The 20,260-nt window shown below is 46.4% G+C and overlaps 1 protein-coding gene across 1 annotated transcript in view; it reads left to right on the top strand.

The window, feature by feature from the left end:
• The first annotated feature begins 2,676 nt into the window (after window positions 1–2,676).
• LOC135811218 (integrin alpha pat-2-like) overlaps window positions 2,677–20,260 on the top strand; it is a 45,476-nt gene continuing 27,892 nt past the window's right edge. The window contains exons 1-7 of the mRNA XM_065324410.1: window positions 2,677–3,539; window positions 7,356–7,486; window positions 8,285–8,388; window positions 9,594–9,637; window positions 11,344–11,456; window positions 15,942–16,021; window positions 18,868–18,934. Coding sequence (XP_065180482.1) covers window positions 3,355–3,539; window positions 7,356–7,486; window positions 8,285–8,388; window positions 9,594–9,637; window positions 11,344–11,456; window positions 15,942–16,021; window positions 18,868–18,934 — 724 coding nt within the window. The 5' untranslated portion in view covers window positions 2,677–3,354. The remainder of the gene's footprint in view (window positions 3,540–7,355; window positions 7,487–8,284; window positions 8,389–9,593; window positions 9,638–11,343; window positions 11,457–15,941; window positions 16,022–18,867; window positions 18,935–20,260) is intronic.

Below are 20,260 nucleotides of genomic sequence, written 5' to 3' on the forward strand. Positions count from 1 at the left end.
ATACAGTAAATACACATGTAATTCAAAGAACAAAGAACTAGTGAACTCCAAAGGGTGTTTGGGTGCTACATGTACATGTATAAACGCTGTCTGGTTATAATGTTGGCTGCACGCCCATCGCCTGTTTCTCACTGCTCCATTATTACCATGATTTTCATAACAGTTAGTCCCCATCATGATTGGCTGCTTTTGATGCGAGTGCATGCAGTATTCTGGGCGTGTGAAACAATCGCCATTGTTTTAGTGCCAGCACTGTCGTCACAGTGTCGTGCCTGGTTTGGCCTTGACACTTCGAATCGGCGTCAATGCACCCACTTTATAAACACCAAGCTATCTTTTCTAGTTCCATACACCTACTGTACACCGCTCGTCGCTACTTTGAAACAACTCTGTGCACATACATGTGTGCATGTACATGACGTATGTATGATGTAATGTGCAATAGCAAGAAAAGCAAGCAAAAACACTTTCTGGATGCTGCATAATATGGAAGGTCTTCTCATTGTGGTATTGAACAATGTGCATACAGGGAATATTTCTGTGCATTCTGAAATGAAATAGAATTGCATGCAAGCACGAAACCAGTCTGTTATGTTCATTGGCAGACAACAATTACCAACGAAATGTTCAGTTGTGGACTTGCCAGATCCCGTCGACATGGGATGAGACGTGAACTGGGCCGGTAGAGTCGAGAAGGTTTGCCACCTTTGCACCCGGGAGGTGACGTTCGACGTTTCACCGCCGGATTAAAACTGTTGTGCGGGAGTGTGCCGCTCATTAGAGAGGTTTCGACCCGCGTGATTTGTGCTCTTACGTGAACGTCAATTTTTTGCGTCGACGCGAGCTCAGAAAGAGCTTTCGTTTCACGTTGCATGGGAAGCACGTCATTTCGCTGACGACAGGAGCGAAAACTGGGAGCGAAAACTTCAAAAAGTGAAAAAAGTGATTTTTGGTGAGGCCAAAGTCGCACAAATATTATTTATAGCTAGTTTAGGCAAAATGGACAAAATCGAGTCAATAATCCCAACCTGATAGCAAGGCTAAATTTGAAAAACTCGCGTTCACGTCGAACGTGAGTTGACCTCAGCTCACGTCATGAACGGGAGTTTCGACGCCAAAATTTGCCACACCGACGTGAAATTTCACGGTGTAGTGCAGAACAACGTGAAGCGAAACCTCTCTATTGTCTCCCCTTCCTATCCCACCAGCCAATCAACAATTCAATGAATCAAAACTGACGATGCTGATGAATTCCTACTCGAATCCACCCGTTCACGTTTGCAGGCGGGGGATAGCCTTTCACTGTCACGCTGGAAAGTTAGTTATCAAGTGTCAGGATTAAGTAAGGAACAGTTTAATAGTTGATATGTGATACATGTACAGCTGGCGTATAATCGCTGGGGTGAATGGGACTCTTCAATTGTATGCAAGGAGACTGCCCACAAACAGTACTTTTGGGAATCATAACATTGTATTCCAAATACAAGTAGGGATGGAGCGGAGGTCTGTGGCGAGTACTCCCACTCTCCGTAAAAGTGCCGGTAGTTTTTATCTCCGCCATTGGGGTTTATCAAAATGACAGTCGGATGTTTTACGTGTCTGAAAGGATTCACCTGAGAAACTGAGCTCTGAGTCTGATGTATTCCAACACGACACGCAAACATTTCTACTTTCAGAAAAATAATTATAGCTTTGCACTGCCATTCGGCACAGGCTCAGTAGACTGTACTGGTTGAGTCCTGCGCTCTACATAGACTAGTCATTTCTGATCGGATCAGGATTTGTATCTCTCACGTGATAGCAAAAATAGCAGATTTCGGACAACCGGACACTTGTCAATTTGACTCTAGCTCTGAACTCAGCATTCATCACTGACATCTGCCGTGATCTGGCCATTCATGACCATAATGTATCATTGCTAGTGGAATCTAAAAGAAAGCAACATTTTATTACATCCGTCAACAACCGCTACGGCCTGTCAGATCCGAGCAGCTTCGTTTTCATGGCATTTGATTCAGTGACTTGCTGTCATTGTTGCATTGTTTGTGCAACACCAGCACACCTAAAAAACACTCTGAAGGCTGATGACAAGAAACGTTCTGAATCTCTCTGGCTTGGACCCCATAAGTCCAGACAGTGACATGTGGATTGACGTTTACTATGCTATGGAGTATGGTGCAGGCCAAATCTAGCTCTCTTCTCTGTTTGGTGCAGCAGCATCCCGTCAGCCTTGGTTAGAGCGTCACACCTACGCACCAACTAATAATATCCCGGACGTGTTCAAACAAAAATGGATCTGCTCGAGAAAACAGTGACCAAACCGGTGGTGAGCGAAACAGCATCAACTCAAAATGAATCATCAGATTCATCACCCCATGGCCCACACAACCACACGCATTCCTCGAGATCACGATGTGACAGCTACAGGGACGAAACCGAAAAAATCCGAGCCAGTGAAATCACGCTGGGCCATGTCATGATGCAACAGGCCATGGGCCTTGCCCAGCATGGGCCATGGTCCGTCACGGTGGAGTTGGTCTACGTCTGTACGAGTCCAAGATCGCCTGAGCTGGTGATACAAAGCATGCAGGTAAAACGCCTGTAGCCTGTGTAGGCGGTTTATCATTGGCCGGCTGCGTGACTGCGAAGTGCTTGCTGCACTGGTGAGTGGTGGCATCACACATTTCGCGTGCCCCGCAGCTGTGCGTGCTCCGATCTGTAAAGGACCAGCATTCCCTGCTCAGCATGCAAGCAGTCAGGCACGAGGTGGGACTGCGTGTGTCCGTGTGTACACTGTAACAGGAACGCCAAAACTCAAACTCAAAACAATCATCTCTCAAATGACTGTGCAGCGGAATTCGGATTCGCATTTCAGAAAGGTCTAGCTCAGTTCTCTCTACAACTAGTACAAGATCCTTACGCTGGTGAAATCTTGGGAGAACGCAGTCGAAAGCTTCACTCATCCAATCGTCGGCAACCTAGTTAGAGCGTACTAGTATACCTTGGTATACACTGCTGGCTTGGTGTTGGTGAAGTCCGGAGGAAACGAGCGGATCTGTGTGAGGCTCCGGAGCTCCGCTTGACACCGACCCTAGTAGAGCGGAGTCGTCCTAGATCCAGCGCCCCTCTCTTCACGCACACACTACCTCATCGCATGGTAGATCTACAAGGTCACAGACACAGGGACTCCTGTTTCGTGGAGAGAGAGAGAGAGGGTGCAAAGTCAAACATTCGCAGCGCGGCGGAGCGCCGTTTGCGCCGTTGCGCTCAGCGCTGGATTTCTGACGCTGTCAATTATTTAGCTCGTCCCTTGATAATCTAGGGCGTTCAGTTTCGAGTTTTCCAGACAGCGGTATGGTTGGAGAAAGTATGCTGCCCTATATTGGACTGTTACTGTTGCTCGTGTGTTGTGCGACTGGCCAGAGTACGGCTGACCTAAACCTGGACGTGCTGAATCCGCTAGTGTTCACCAGCGGTTCGGCGGAGGACTCGGCGTTCGGATATTCAGTTTCCTTCCATCGCGCCAGCGGCAGCACGAGGTCAGTGGTAGCAGAGTGTGTGTGTGTTTGTGTGTGTGTGTGTGTGTGTGTGTGTGTGTGTGTGTGTGTGTGTGTGTGTGTGTGTGTGTGTGTGTGTCTGGTTCCGTTACTGTATGGCGGCAATGTTTGTTTTCTTGCATTCTTGATGCCGTGTCGGCATAGCTGGCGACCGGACACCGGACGTGTAAATCCTGTACTGAAGAAAACAGTAAAGGACGAATATATTTTTGGGAAAATTGTTTCAAAATGGCATGCTAGATTGTTGATTTTCAATTCAAATTTTTTCAGTCAATCAGACATCCTCGGCCTCCTGACGTCCCAATAAATTGTTGTACATTCTACTTACTTAGCTGTGAAAACGAAATCTATGGAAGTGTTTTGGCAAACAAAAATGTACGTATGCGAGTGAGTGCACATGTGCAGTCAGCGTGTTTGTGAAGCTGTTTAATACTGTGTTCCTGTGTGGATAACACGGAGCTACTGACACATCAGTCATTGCTGCAGCTTGTAATGCTTTGGAATTATTTGAATGGATTTTTCCAGCACTACCAAGTACTATGTGTGTCAGGGTTTGTTCGGTTTTTGAAATTTTACGTATGAAACAGATGCACTGAAAGTGCCGAACCTAAAAGTAGAGTGAAACCTGTGACTAACGACCACCAGAGAAAGCGGTCCTTAGTGGCAGGTGGTCGCTAATCACAGTGGTCTTTAGTTACAGGTTTTACTGTACACGGAAAATTAGTGAAGTAACAACACGTTAGTTACAGTATTGGATTACTGAATGCATTGGGCGAAGGTAAATGTACTCAACATCTGTGTGTTTGGGTAGGAGTAGGCACTGGTCATTTCTTGTAGACGTACAGACGTTTCTGCCACTGCATATCCAACTGCTTTACCAGGTGACGAAAGCTTTGGCAAGGCCTCAGGAACAGCGATGCACATTCGCACATCTGACTGCAAAAAAATCCCCACGGTGCAGCTCACCAGACCAACGTGTGGGTCCTCTTCACTCAGTAGAGACGAGTCGAGCGAGCTGCAACTCCCGGTGCCCAAAGGCGGGCTCACGCCCCGACATGGCTACTTCCCCTTGTCTAACCCCCAAGACGAAATGAAAGTAACCGACTGGCCGAAATTTAAAATTTAAAAAAAAAAAAGCTCAAGTGAAACTGCCAACGACTCACACTGTGTACTTAGCCCCCATAAGCGAATCCACTACTTCAACACCATGGCGACTGGTTAAAAAAATTTCTTTGTACGGTCAACTTTGCGTATAACGACACTCGGCGGGGCATCAGAAAAGTGTCGTTATTCACGAAGTGTCCTTATACCCGATGTCTCATTATATGTATACAGGTAGATGGGAATTTGTTCCGGGCATGGAAATTCTGTCGTTATTCGCGAATTGTCGTTATAGCCGCAGTCGTTATTAGCGAAGTAGACTATAGATCGTGCTTCTCTCCAATGGCCTGCAGTGATAAGTTCCTTGTCGTGTGGGGTGTGTAACCCAACTACTCTAAATCCAGAGATATTCGTACCTGACGACAACTTTCGTACTTTGAGCTTTCAGAGCCATTCATCACAACACGATATTCGCACAGAGAGAAAGAGCCACATCGGTGCACGGTTCACAAACATCAAGGCGAAAAATGGCCATGGAGTGAAGGCTGAGATTCCCTACCACATACCTGTATTATGTATTGAAGTAAAAAAACGGTCTCTGCTGGGATGACGGCTACACCATAGCTCAGTGGTTAGAGCTGGCTACAAGCGAGGGTCCCTGGTTGAGTCCTGGTCGTGACAGTCAGGTTACACTGACACCCGGTATATATCATACAGGCCCGAAGTCTGTTTCGGATGTGTCTTGAGTGCATGTGGCAAAGCTCTGTTCCTGTTTTGACCCATGCTTGTACTTCTAGCATAACACGTCACCGTGTTATGGTGACGTGTGCCTTAGTTGTAGTTTATCATTGGACAGTGCATTTTGGATGTGTGGCTTTGTCAATATGGATTTTGTATGGGGTGATAGCCGAGGTAGGCAGCTGGTAGATGAGCATGTGTTTCCGTCTGTTGCTATAGATTCTTCTGTTGGGTGTCAGGGCTGTGTGTGTGTGTGTGTGTGTGTGTGTGTGTATGTGTGTGTGTGTGTGTGTCTGCGTGTTACGAGCATTGATTCAGTCATACATTGTTTCATGTGACAATGTGATTATAGCGTGTAGCATGCCCTGATGTCTGTTTGTAGACGGAAGACAGAAGTGTTCCTGCAAGCATAAAAGACCGGATGTGACTGAACGAAGCATTTCGCTGCATGTGTCGGCGCTTTATCTGATCGGTGCCGGTGTGCCGTGAAAGCAGACGTTATGGTGTGACACAACCTCACAATGTGCTGTTGCTTGACAAGTGTTCTCACACGGTTTCCAATAGAAAGAAAGCCCAATGAAAGCACAATCTCCAATGAAAGCATACTGGACGCATGCATTGAACACATATAGGTGACGGTCTCCAATAAAGGCATATGCAACTTTCCAATATGGACACTAAAATCGGAAACATAAAGGCAAGGGTTGGAGGTTGGTTGAAAAAAATAGAAGACACGTCCTTTATTCGAAAAAATAATACGGTGTTAAAGGGGAAGTATACCCTAAAATCAAATTTTCACCAGTTGTAGTCTTCTGGGTGCTGAGTCGAATGGTCTTGGTCCGAGGAAGCTGCGACGCTCCCTTCCTACTTGAATCCCAATCGAACTTGCGCACTTCCACCGAAACTGGGTGACTGCGCCCTACTAGATGGGGATTTGTATGCAAAATGTCACTAAAAGCGCCATTTCGTTCTTATAAAAGCACGGATGACCGCGATTGGCCCTTATGTTGTAGTCTTTTGGACGCTGAGTCGACTGGTTTTGGTCCGAAAAGGCTGCGATGCAGCGTTCCTCCTTTATTCCCAATCGAACATGGTTGAACAAGCGGTCACGTGCTCCTGGGTGCCCAAATCACCTGGTCACCGCGCCAGCAGGCGACAACTTTCACACCAAGGTTCAACTCGAGTTCAGCTCGAGTGACAGGACTGCACCCAAAAAAGGTCAAACAGGCTAGTAAGTTGTACCCTGCAGGCACGGTGACCAGGTGACTGGTGTACGCAGGAGCACGTGACCGCTTGTTCAACCATGTTCGATTGGGAATAAAGGAGGAACGCTGCATCGCAGCCTTTTCGGACCAAAACCAGTCGACTCAGCGTCCAAAAGACTACAACATATCGGCCAATGGCGGTCATCCGTGCTTTTATAAGAACGAAATGGCGCTTTTAGTGACATTTTGCATACAAATCCCCATCTAGTAGGGCGCAGTCACCCAGTTTCGGTGGAAGTGCGCGAGTTCGATTGGGAATAAAGGAGGAAGGGAGCGTCTCAGCTTCCTCGGACCAAGACCATTCGACTCAGCACCCCGAAGACTACAACTGGTGAAAATTTGATTTTAGGGTATACTTCCCCTTTAACGAAACACACCAAAGCACTTGTTACCTGACTTCACGTAATTTAGGCCCTATTCTTCCGAACATTGCCATGTCTGCACACTTATCAATCTGCTATCGGGCCAAGCTAGGTTCATTCAAATGCAAAGAGAAAGGTGAGGCAAGTAAGCGAAAGCGTATCAAAAAAATATAGACATCAAACTCTTTGAAATAGTTCAGACTTGACCAAACCTCCCTATTGACAGTGCCCTACCTGGGTGCGCCATCATGGGATGTTTGCTAAACGCTAGTATAGCAAAACTTCCCAGATTTTCTTTTGATTTTTTATTTGGTGTTGTCATCCTTTTACAGCGTGCTGATTGGAGCGCCGAATGCGGACATTCCACAGAGCGCTCAGTTTGGTATCAATCAAACGGGAGCAGTGTATCGATGTGATGCAACGCACGGCGCTACATGCCAGCAAATGGCCATCGATGTGACTGGTATGTATAATTGTACTTTCCTGTGGGTCGCGCTGCTCTTGCCTGCGCAGTGTGACAAGATAATCTATGTTGATGCGGCACTGTATCAGTCAGAATCACCCACCTCTCGCTCTCGAAATCCACTCGAAATCTAGCTTACCTTCCAGGTACTAGCAACCTAACTTACTAACTGAAATTGGTGTGAAATGGGCTGCCAAGTGAGCATTGGCGACATAAAAACAAAGCTGAAAGATAAGCGACAATATTGCTGACGCAGACCAGGTATAATGTAGTGTGAGAAACTAGAAGTCGGCCCTAGCAGCCTATATCTTGAGCACACATAGTGTCTTTGTTACTGTTGGAAGTGTACATCACTTTGCATGCACTCTCTTTGCGTTGTTTCATGCGTGTGTGTGTATGCGTGTGTGTGTGTGTGTGTGTGTGTGTGTGTGTGTGTGTGTGTGTGTATGTATGTGTGTATGTATGTGTGTATGTGTGTGTGTGGGTGTGTGTGTGTGTGTGTGTGTGTGTGTGTGTGTGTGTATGTGTGTGTTCGTGCATGCGTGGATGCATGGATGCGTGGATGCGTGTGTGTGTGTGTGTGTTTGTGTGTGTGTGTCTGTGTGTGTGTGTGTGTGTGTGTGTGCGCGTGTGTGTTTGCGTGTGTGCATGTATGCGTGTATGCGTGTGTATGTGTGCGTGTGTGCATATGTGTGTGTGTGTGTATATGTGTGTGTGTGTGCGTGCGTGTGTGTGTGTGTGTATATCTGCATGTGTGCATGTATTTTCCTGTGCTTTGTGACATCCCCATTTGATCAGACAACCAGAGGTTTAACTCAACCAAATTGCCCTACTACGAGGAGAAGAGCTACATGAGACTTGGCTCTTCTCTGATGACTTCAGGAGTGGATGGTGTCCTAGTGGTGAGTCCGGGGAATATTTACCGTAATGTCGCGTATTAACGCCGGGCTTATTCCTGTAGAAGCCGATGTCCGGGCTAGGCTTCTATTCACATCAGGCTTCTATTCAAACCAGGTATTTCTATGTGTGTCAACACTAAAACCAGGTATTTCTATGTGTTTCAACACTAAAACCAGGTATTTCTATGTGTTTCAACACTAAAACCAGGTATTTCTATGTGTTTCAACACTAAAACCAGGTATTTCTATGTGTTTCAACACTAAAACCAGGTATTTCTATGTGTTTCAACACTAAAACCAGGTATTTCTATGTGTTTCAACACTAAAACCAGGTATTTCTATGTGTTTCAACACTAAAACCAGGCTTATGTGCTGACAGTGTATCTTGAAAAAACAGGCTTGTATTCAAAACAGGCTTCTACTGTCGTGGACATGGAAATCCGGTCGCACGTCTAGCGGCCCCAGGGCGCTGGCCATGCAGCCGTGGTCCATGGCGGTCGGGGCATTTACGCGCTGCAGCGCGATGGTCGCATCGGATCACCATGTGCACTGCATGCAGCGTTCTGTTCGCACTGAGGGCGCCGGCCCCGGTCAATCGACTGGATTTCCATGTCCACGACAGTATATGAGATAGGATTAAATACAAGACATTACGGTACAAATGCAGTGTGTATGTGTGTTCCAGCGGATACCAGAGAGTCGTATGGATTCTGCGAGATCACACAGGTGATTGCTGCCCTCATCTTTGCAGAGGGCACCCAGGCTAGGACTTGTAGGATCATCGATTATACCAACATGTACAAATTTCGAAAATGTTGTGACCACACAACGGAAATTGTAGGAACGTTTTTGGTTCTCATCTTCTGTTGATGAATGGTGAGGCAACTTCTTGTATGGTATAGAGAGATCAGATCCGAAAGTGTATTAATTAAGTAGTGACGCTTATGTGTGTGATGCTGTTCCTGCTGGCACTGCTGTTGCTGCTGGTGCTGCTGGCGCTGCTGTCGGTGTTGCTGCTGCTAGTGCTGCTGGCGCTGCTGTCGTTGTTGCTGCTGTTGCCGCTATCACAGCTGTTGCTGTTGTTGCTGCTACTGTCCCTGCTGTTGCTGCTGCTGCTGCGGGTGGTGCTGCTGTTTTTGCTGTTACTGATTTTGCTCATGTTGATATTGCTGCTTCTGCTGTTGCTGTTTCTGTTTCTCGTGTCGCAGACGTGTGCCAGCTCATTTCATCTTGGCTTCAAAGCAGTTAGCCCGTAAGTTTCAACCCCCTTTTTTATCGCTGAGCCGAGCAATTATTCCTGTGGTATTGTAGGGCTCAAACAGTTAGTCTGACTAACCGGTTTAAGACCGGTTTTGAAAAGATAAAGGTTAACCGTTTGTGTAAAGGTTACGCGGGTACTTTTTCGAGTTTTCGAAGTATGCATTTTACCGAGTTTTGGCAGTTTTACAACTTATCATGTATGTACACATGCATACATGAACACTACATAGTACCATCCGTGACAATTTGAATCAATTTCATGCCATCCTTAATGCTTCTGATCTGTGAATAGGCGTGAATGAGCATGCCAACATGTGCATGGATTAGTAGATAGTAGTAAGTCTGCAGAGTACATTTTTGACCAAGTATATTGTACAATAGTGTTCAAGCTAGCCACACGCAGGACTGCCACAGCTTATAGGTTATAACCGATAAACCGACCGTTAGTGTAGCAGTTAAACGTTAAGGTGAAAACCGTAGCCGTTTGAGCCCTAGGGTATTGACCTCTCAATGGAGGCATACTAGTTTCGGATGCAATGCAGTTTGACTGACCCAAAGGTTTTATCGCACTCGCTGACTGTATATGCTCTTGTTGCATTGGTGAACAGTTAAGTCATAACTCGTAACATTTTTGTCCTTCCTTTTATTCATGACTAAATGGATATTCTTTTTTAGGTTGCAATGTCTTGGCCGTATGGCAAAATGGGATTTCGGCCTTTGGTTGGTGGATCTTATCTATCCTCCCGCACAATTTAGGAGCCACATCTGATGCCTGATCATGGGGTGGTGGCATCACTCGGAAGCGGAAATGCGGTTCTTGACCCGCCCTGTACGCGAACCCGAGCACTGTTTTTTTTTGGCCAACTGCAAGCATGTTGAACGTTACCGTTGTTTCCATCTTGATATGATTGTGTATTTTAAAGAACTCAGATGGTGAGCCAAGGAAAAAAATTGTAACATGGAAACTGTGGGTACAAGTTATGTGATCAAGTCCACCAACTAAACCAGATTTTGAACAGTCAGACGTGCACAATGTAGCACAAAACTGTTCAAAATCTGGTTTAGTGGGTGGACTCGATCGCATAACTTGTGCCCACAATTTCCATGTTACAATATGATTGTGTGTGTTTGGTGTATTATGTGTGTGTGTGTGTGTGTGTGTGTGTGTGTGTGTGTGTGTGTGTGTGTGTGTGTGTGTGTGTGTGTGTCCCATATGGTGCAGTGGTATGTGCAGCGATTTCCAATCGATAGATTGCGGGTTCGATTCCCGACGATTATGGTCACACACGTCTTTCTTCTCTTTCTCAGACTCTTCCTGACTTTTCTTTCATTCTCCTGGGTGGTTACCAACAGCCAGTGCATGCCGGAGTACGTGGTGTGATGTGTGTGCGGGAAAAAAAAAAGAAAAAAATGAAAAAAATGAAAAAGACCAAAAAAGGGATTCACTGGCCAGAAAATGCCACTCCAAATAGCTGTATGGTGTAGACCAGGCTGAGTAGTGACGGTCAATTCTTCAGCCTTGCAAGCTGTTGAATGGTGTAATCCCAGCACAAGTTGCTATGGCTTCTGCCGTAGCATTGCTATCATCGCCTCCGGCGATGGGCGTCAAAGGTCAAAGGTGTGTGTGTGTGTGTGTGTGTGTGTGTGTGTGTGTGTGTGTGTGTGTGTGTGTGTGTGTGTGTGTGTGTTATCTTGCAGTCGTCCTGGTTATACTCAACTCTGGGATGTAGTGGGTAGATGCTATATCCTACCTGCTGATCTCAACGTCGCCAATCAAGTGGTATACCAGCCGTGTAAAAGCGACACAATTGGTACGAATGCTGTTGTGTGTGTGTGTGTGTGTGTGTGTGTGTGTGTGTGTGTGTGTGTGTGTGTGTGCTGCCAGCTAGTCCGGTTGGTGGGTACACATATGCCAGATAGTGTTGAGTCTGTTGCCAGCAGGCTCGGCTGCTTGAAGGTGTATTGTAGCATCTGCCACCTTTGTTGGTTCCAGGGCTCATATACTTTCTATTTGAAGTATACACGTACATACCTGTTAAAGGGGAAGTTAAGGCAAAAATTAAATTTTCACCAGTTGTAGTCTTCGGGGTGCTGAGTCGAATGGTCTTGGTCCGAGAAAGCTGGGACGCTCCCTTCCTACTTGAATCCCAATCGAACTCGCGCACTTCCACCGAAACTGGGTGACTGCGCCCTACTAAATGGGGATTTGTATGCAAAATGTCACTAAAAGCGCCATTTCGTTCTTATAAAAGTACGGTTGACCGCGATTGACCCATATGAGCCCGAGCGCGCTAAAACATGACCACAGCTTTTTTTTTGAAAAAGTCGAAATAATCGCGATTTGAATTCCGCGGTAAAAAATACGAAGTGCAGTGCAACGCGAGTCGCTGTTGTTGTTCTCCTCGGTCGACTGGACTGTTCCGGATGCAATTCTTTGTTGCAAGTAAGTTTGTTTGTTTGAGTTTGTATTCCATGTTGCGCTGAGCCGCCTAAAACTGATCATCATCGATGTATCGACAGAAGAGCCTAGTAGTAGTAATGTACTGCGGAGCGGAAGAAGACGACATCATCGCACTCCATGCGCAGGATAAAAATTTTTGAGGATTCGGGTCGGAAACAGAAGGAAGACGATGATGGCTACAGCGACGAGTCATTTGAGGGCGACACTTTCATCGAGCGTAAACAGAATTGATGCTGGTAGTCCCACGATCTGCAGTGACGAGGAATTCTACTCTGATGACAACCTGGCAAGCGATTGGCATCGACACTGACTTGGGAGGTGAGTCGGCCGATGATTTGGCCAGAATGGACATCGCTGCACATATCCGGGACAATGCCAGTATTGGTTGCAAGTGCAAAAGCAATCAATGGACTCTGCTGCTCCCTCAACTTGCTCAAGTTGATAATTATTTGAGTACCCTTATGCGGAACATCGCTAGCATGAGCAGTATGCAGCGAAAGCAGTACTCTCTGGCGAGCGGAGAAAACTGAGTGCAGATGGGCTTTGGTGTGGGGAATATGAGTGCGACGTCTATTATGTTGAGGAACACTGTGTGCAGCAGTGTATACTGTATATCTGAAAGTACAGGTGGAGTGTGATGGAGAGGACGTGGAGTGCCAACTTCTTCGACCATCTACAGATGTTGACCGTGTTTTCGCTGGCGGTTCTCCAGTGGTACTCCAAACAGGAGGTATTTCGGACACCCAGCTCAGCTGCCTATAGAATTTTGGATGTGGCCGAGTACCTGTCAGCTCATGCTATAAGACCCTGGACAGAGGAACTGACCCGGAAAGGATGAACCAAGGGGCATATCAACTGTGTGCAAAATGACAATCCCATTGCTGTACATAGAATTTCACCATTTCAAAAGTGCTGCATAATAATACCAGTGTAGCAACACTTAGACATGTCAGATCAATCCAAAACTTTCAGACATAGAACATTAGGTGTGTTAGATCATTTTTGAACAAAAACTGAAAATCGAATTTTTGGTCTGTGGTCATATTTTAGCGTGCTCTGGCTCGTATGTTGTAGTCTTTTGGGCGCTGAATCGACTGGTTTTGGTCTGAAAAGGCTGCGATGCAGCGTTCCTCCTTTATTCCCAATCGAACATGGTTGAACAAGCGGTCACGTGCTCTTGGGTGCCCAAATCACCTGGTCACCACGCCAGCAGGCGACAACTTTCACACCAAGGTTCAACTCGAGTTCAACTCGAGTGACAGGACTGCACCTAAAAAAGGTCAAACAGGCTAGTAAGTTGTACCCTGCAGGCACGGTGACCAGGTGACTGGTGTACGCAGGAGCACGTGACCGCCTATTCAACCATGTTCGATTGGGAATAAAGGAGGAACGCTGCATCGCAGCCTTTTCGGACCAAAACCAATCGACTCAGCGTCCAAAAGACTACAACATATGGGCCAATCGCGGTCATCCATGCTTTTATAAGAACGAAGTGGCGCTTTTAGTGACATTTTGCATACAAATCCCCATCTAGTAGGGCGCAGTCACCCAGTTTCGGTGGAAGTGCGCGAGTTCGATTGGGATTCAAGTAGGAAGGGAGCGTCTCAGCTTCCTCGGATCACGACCATTCGACTCAGCACCCCGAAGACTACAACTGGTGAAATTTTGATTTTAGCCTTAATTTCCCCTTTAACCATGGACTGCTTCTGGCTAGATTAACTCTTGTGTAATCAATGGTGCTAGTGAAGCTTATATCAGATCCACTCTGATTTAGCCACCCACATTAGTAGCAAGTATTACCTTCACTGGGGGCAGGGGTAATTGCAGTTGGATCCCAGGACGGATACCCTGATGCCATCAATCCTTTTCTGCACCTTTTCCTCACCCACTTACTGAGGTGTGGTGAGCCCATAAGTGGGATCACTTTCAAGTCCACCCAAAGTTTTGTGCATTTCAGGTGGTGTCGGCCGTTGGGCGGTTCAATAGCCAATTGAGTCATCTTTCCAAGATTCCTTTTGAGTCTCTCTCCCCTCTCCCGGGGAGACCCACGTGACCAGGTTTGGCAGTGAGCAACAAGTACAAGTGTGTGTGTGCGTGCGTGCGTGCGCGCGCGTACGTATGTGGGTGGGTGCTTGAGCCGAAGGCGTGGACCTTCTGCCGGACGAGCCTCCCCAAATCATCCAAACAACAGCTGTTTAGGTTGCCTGGTATCCGGTATGCGTGCGTTATGTCCAAGCCAGTCCATGTGTCGCTTGCGGATGCAGGTGGATAACAACTCTGGCTTTACCCAGCTTCGCCTCAACTCTTCATTGGTCACCAAATCTGACTGTTGATCTCGCCGAGACACACCCAAGATGATACGCAAGCAAGAGTGGTGAAACCCGTAATGAGCCCCAGCCAGCAGAAACCTGAACATGTGTAATTTTTTCAAAAATTATTTTTTCCCTCGAAATTGTTTCTACACTATTAATCATTCAAGTTATCAAGTTTGATGACAATCTGATAAGCGAAAGCATGGAAAATAGAGTTTGAAGTCACACAGGTCAAGATTCCGTACAGTTGGCGCAGCATCCATGCCTAGTGATTCCATGCAAGTTGATCCTACAGTTTCTGATTGTGATGTGGAACAGGTACATGTAAGTAAATAGAATGCAAATCAGGCTTGCCCTCTTGGTGCTGCAGGCATGAGTTGTTCACTGAGAAGTGTGACGATATTCCGTATACATCACTACCTTCTTTACAACACCAGAGTGCAAAACGATGATTGGTGGCTGGCCTTCCAAATTGTGTTCAGGGACCTCTGTGCTGGCAGTTTGAGCGTTGTGACAAAGCTTGCCATACTGATAGATGTGCTCACCAATACCACAGACATCCACTCTCTTGCACACTTTCACTCAGACCATGACTTCAGCATAATTGTATTTCAATGATATGAGCGAATACTCGCGTTTTGTAGCACGTGAAGATGTTGCCCCAAAGCGTTCAGCCGGTTTGACTTTTTAGGAATCCCCTTTCTCAGCACAGGCAGCAGCCAGCTTGGCGTCATCTGGCAAGGTAGAGTACTGATAATACTACGCTCTGTTTTGCGCCGTGAGAAGCCCTCCATCAGTGTCTGCAGCATCATTGTTGTCGATGTAGAAATACGGATCGCTCAGCGGGACGACATTCTGCTTCTCCTCGCAGTCGCTATTACTCCAGCACTGACTATCGTCGCCACCAGTATCCAGTGTCGATTTTATGAGGGCTCTTCGTTGCTATGCATATGAGACTCGCCACTGCTGGACAAGCTCAGCAAGATCGCCACCAAACAAATAATTCCGATCGCGAACTAACTTTCAGCGCCGCTCCGCACAGGGAGTCTCGCGCTGACAACTCTGGACCTAAGTCTTTGTCGCGACACCTGTCGCCATCGCTGTGTCTAAACTCAACCTCCGTGTGACGAGCTCTCACCTAGCGCTAAAATCAATTGACCAGAGACATTTGAAGACACTTGAAACTCCTTTGACAACAAAGACACCCACTCGATCGAAAAAGAATCTTCAAAAGCCAGCTCACTGCGCGTCCCAAACTTTGACGTCACATTTTGATGATTGATATCAAGTACACAAGTGCTGGTTTTCGCTGGCCGGGGCTCAAATGTTGAACACACACACACAGATATGCACATACACACGTACACACAGACAGACACGCACACACACACACACACACACACACACACACACACACACACACACACACACACACACACACAGAGCCACCGAGAAGTGTGTTCGAATGCGAGACCCATTGCCACTACTGGCTCTCGTACTGTCATGTGCTGTTTTTCCTGCAGTGGCTAACAAACGACCAAACGGTGGATTTTTCACGGAGCTTTCCATGTGCTTAACGGGCGTCAACATGGATATATCACCGGTACGTTGATTCATTGTGTATTGCTGACCTGTACATGGGGCTTGAAAGTGATGACGTCACAAGTCAAGTGACGACGTCACGAGTCAAGTGATGACGTCACGAGTCAAGTGATGACGTCACGAGTCAAGTGATTTTCTTGCCTCGTTTGAGGCCAGTCTAAAACAAGCCTCTTCTACTGGCAAACAGAATACAATTCACAGTGGCATGGTGAATGATTAGAACGCAACAGAATACAATTGACAGTGGCATGGTGAATGATTAGAACACAACACCAAAAATGAAGAAAAATTTAATTATTACATGTGTAAACAGTGTACCATTTGGTAGAGGAAAGAGTCCCTAATCAAGCAATGATGTCACAAGTGAAGTGATGACATCACACAAGTCAAGTGATGATGTCACAAGTCACCTGTAGGTGGAGTTCAGCTTTAGGATTGGCGGTTATAGAAGTGTACCGGCTACAGTGTTATCAGTTTCAAGATTCAAAAGCAGAAGTATCCTTTCCACTCCAACTAAACTGGTTATAAGGGTAATCGGCTACAGCAATGTATCGCCTATTGTGATCAAAATCTCACTTCAAAACCACCCAATTGCATACCGTAACTCCGCGCATATAAGCCCACGGGCCTATATCCGGATATAAGCCCACCTCCGTTTTTTAAGCCCATGGGCTAATAAGCAGACACAAATGCAATTCGCGTGTCAAGTAGAATTTTTCACAATACGGACTCTTCCTACCATGGTATAGCAAGTCAGTGCAGTTTACCAGTAGAGTATGGTAGACCCACTATGAGCACGGATTTGTACTTTTTCGTGAACCTTCAAAATTCAAATGTTGGCCCATGGGCTAAAAAACGAACATGTTTTACTGGACATTTTATCCCCAAACTGCATTATTTCGCATATAAGCCCATGGGCTTATATGCGCGGAATTACGGTACGTATTGTATTGTTTATAGCAATTGACAGTGCGTACAGGAAACTTTGGGAAACTGAGATTGTGTAAAATGCTGTGTACTACCAGCAGTGTGGTGATCAGAGTGTAGGCAGGTTGTCTGTATTTTGTACTTAACAAGACTTAGTCTTGGTCTGGTATTTACATTGTAGAGGGGACGGTTCGATACCGGAACGGTTTGACAGCCAATGGTGTGTAGACCCAAACTGATCATCAGCGTGGACTGTTCACTCGAAATAGGTTTGTGGAAGGAAACTGGCATGTTGAAGTTTGCTCTCACGCCAGAGTCGATCGAACTGAGCCACTCCTTTGTGTTGGCTCGTTGCCTCCAAGTTGCTTGATTTTTCGTTTCAGAGGTGGCTCCAAACCGGAAAGGTTTTAGAGTGCACCTCAAATTCACTCTGAGTTCTGAAATTAGGTAATTGGTGTCGCTCCACGACGGCCAGTACAGAGTAACAATAAGCCTTGTGTGTGCTTCCATTAGTTTTCATTGGTATATGGTGCTTTATTGGCGAGAGGCGAGTCGCTGTTCACTTGCGACAAGAAGTTGATTTTTCGAAAGACGTAAACTCAAGTCGAAGTGCGAAGCAACACGTCAAAAACCCACCTGCTTGGTATTGCGCTTCTGGTCATCGCAGAGCGATGACATTTTGGCTCTGAGTAAAACACATCGTAGTCTCACTGTGACATTATGTTTTCTAATCGACATACGAAGAGAGAAAGTGAATATTGAGCTCGTTCCGGTTTGCAACCTATTTCCTATTTGAAACCGCCTCCTCTATATCCATATACAGAGTAAGTACAGTCAAACCTCGTATAACCGCACACATCCGTTTTCGGCGAAAAAAATCCGCATAGACGATGGAACCGGATACTCGAACACATATACTGTATGTATGCGTGGCATGTGCTGTGAATCGGTAACCAGCGATTTTCTTCCGGATGGCGAGAGATCCGGGTGAAAGAGGACCGGATAAGCGAGGTCTGACTGTATGATGCATGTCTGTTTGTGTATGTAATCCTGACTAAAGTCGTAAAGTTATCACTTACATACCACCCTGTCCAATATCGCATGTAGTGATCATCATCATCTGCGTTGCCGAAAAAATAATAATAGTAAAATAACAATAAAATAATAAACGGCATTATGCAGCTGTGTAAGCAGTAGATGCACACCGTCAATACAGTAGTGGTCAAGTCACATTTTTTCAAACACCAACGCTATAACAGATCTCTACCTGTGGTGCGGTAAAAGCCTGTGTTTACTGGAGCCTGTACCAAGTGGAATCCTATATTGACAGGGATAATGTTACAAGCACCAGTGTACTGTGGATCTGAAGTGCATCCCTGAATCCAGCGGATACCTGTCATATCAGGACAGTTTCCGCTGCCTCAATGGCATCCTGTTATGTCAGGTTTTACGTTAGTAGCAAATAGCAACTTTTTGGAGGGCCAGTCCAGCGAGTGCGTTCGATTATGCACGCGAATTGATTCACGAATCGATTCATGAATCGATTCGCGCTATTCACATCAACCCATGTGAATAGAGTGAATTGATTCCGAATCGATTCCAGGGCTCCTGACATGAAATCGAACGACTTGAATGCATGCGAATGGATTCATGAATCGATTCAAGTGTGTAATCGAACGCACTCACTCACTCCTAGGCCTCCGTGTGTTTGTGTGTGAGAGACAGTGTGTACATATACATATGTTAAAGTGTATGTGTGCATGCATGTGTGTGTTTGTGCGTACGTCTGCGTGCGTGCTTGCATGCGTGTGTATGTGTGCGTGCGCACGTGCATGTGTGTGTGTGTGTGTGTGCATGTGTGTGTGTGTGCGTGTGTGTGTGTGCGTGTGTTTGTGATGTGTCTCCATCATGCATATGCAGACCTTTCAGAACATGGCCGATCGCTCCAGTCTTTTAGTCAGCGCCTCGAACTTTCGAGACGGAGTCGGTAAGATGTCAAGCTGCTTTATACACCCTTGTCATCATTCTCGGTTTTTGATGTTGGCAGTTTGTCATGGTGAAGAGTGTTACGGAATCTCGGCCATTCCGTTCCCCGGGACGCAGGACACACAGGATAAGACTTGTTTGTTACATTATTTATATTGGCAAGACGGAAAAGCAAACTGCTCTGACAGAGACGAACAAGAAGACTGACAAAAGGACTCTCGACTACAAAATCGCGCATGCTCATATCACACATGCACGCGACTAGACGAGACAGTTTGGGGAATGCCATCACACAGGAAAACAACACATCATTTCATAACACCTGCCCCCATGATGACATTCCACGAAATAATAAACCGACACCACGTTCCACATGCACAACAGCAAAAGGAACCACTGCAAAACAGAAAAACCAAAACCAACCAACAGCTTACATTGTAGCACAACAAAACTGGGCCACGACACAGGGCCAAACCAAGACACAAGAGCCGACGCTCTCAACCAAGCCGCACCACAGGGCCAAACCAAAAAACACAAGAGACGACGCTCTAAACTCAGGCACAGAAGGCCAACCGAAACACGAGAGCCAAAGCTCCAACAAATAACAACATGCGCGCAGCAGTGCAAAATAAATCTACAACGCCAATTAATGCAGAACAAAAAAACGACGAGAAGAGCAACATACCGACAACCAAACTCAACAACACAGCAACGAACTGAACAGCGAGAGAAACACGATCAGACATCACAGCGATCAAGACAACAACAAGACGAACAACAAAGGACGACACACAGTCGGTGATGCCAGACTCATCCACTGGCCTCTGGCGAGCCACGTCCACACGCTCCATGCGGTACCTGCCGTCCCAGGCTCCAGTCCCCAGCTTCTGCCGGTCCAACCACCTGCTCTGCCTCCTCTTCCACTGTCTTGCGCTCCCACCAGCTTCTCTCCTGACCTCCTCCATTCCCACGCATACTTTATAGTTTTACTTTGTTGTTGACGACGACGACGAACGGACTCACTACAAACTAACTCATCCTCTGCGTCCCGGGTTTCGGCACCACGTTGTTACGGAATCTCGGCCATTCCGTTCCCCGGGACGCAGGACACAAAGGACAAGACTTGTTTGTTACATTATTTATATTGGCAAGACGGAAAAGCAAACTGCTCTGACAGAGACGAACAAGAAGACTGACAAAAGGACTCTCGACTACAAAATCACGCATGCTCATATCACACATGCACGCGACTAGACGAGACAGTTTGGGGAATGCCATCACACAGGAAAACAACACATCATTTCATAACAAGAGCTGAATGAGATGC

This window comes from Sycon ciliatum, chromosome 3, assembly GCF_964019385.1.
Source record: "Sycon ciliatum chromosome 3, ocSycCili1.1, whole genome shotgun sequence".
Lineage (NCBI taxonomy): Eukaryota > Metazoa > Porifera > Calcarea > Leucosolenida > Sycettidae > Sycon > Sycon ciliatum.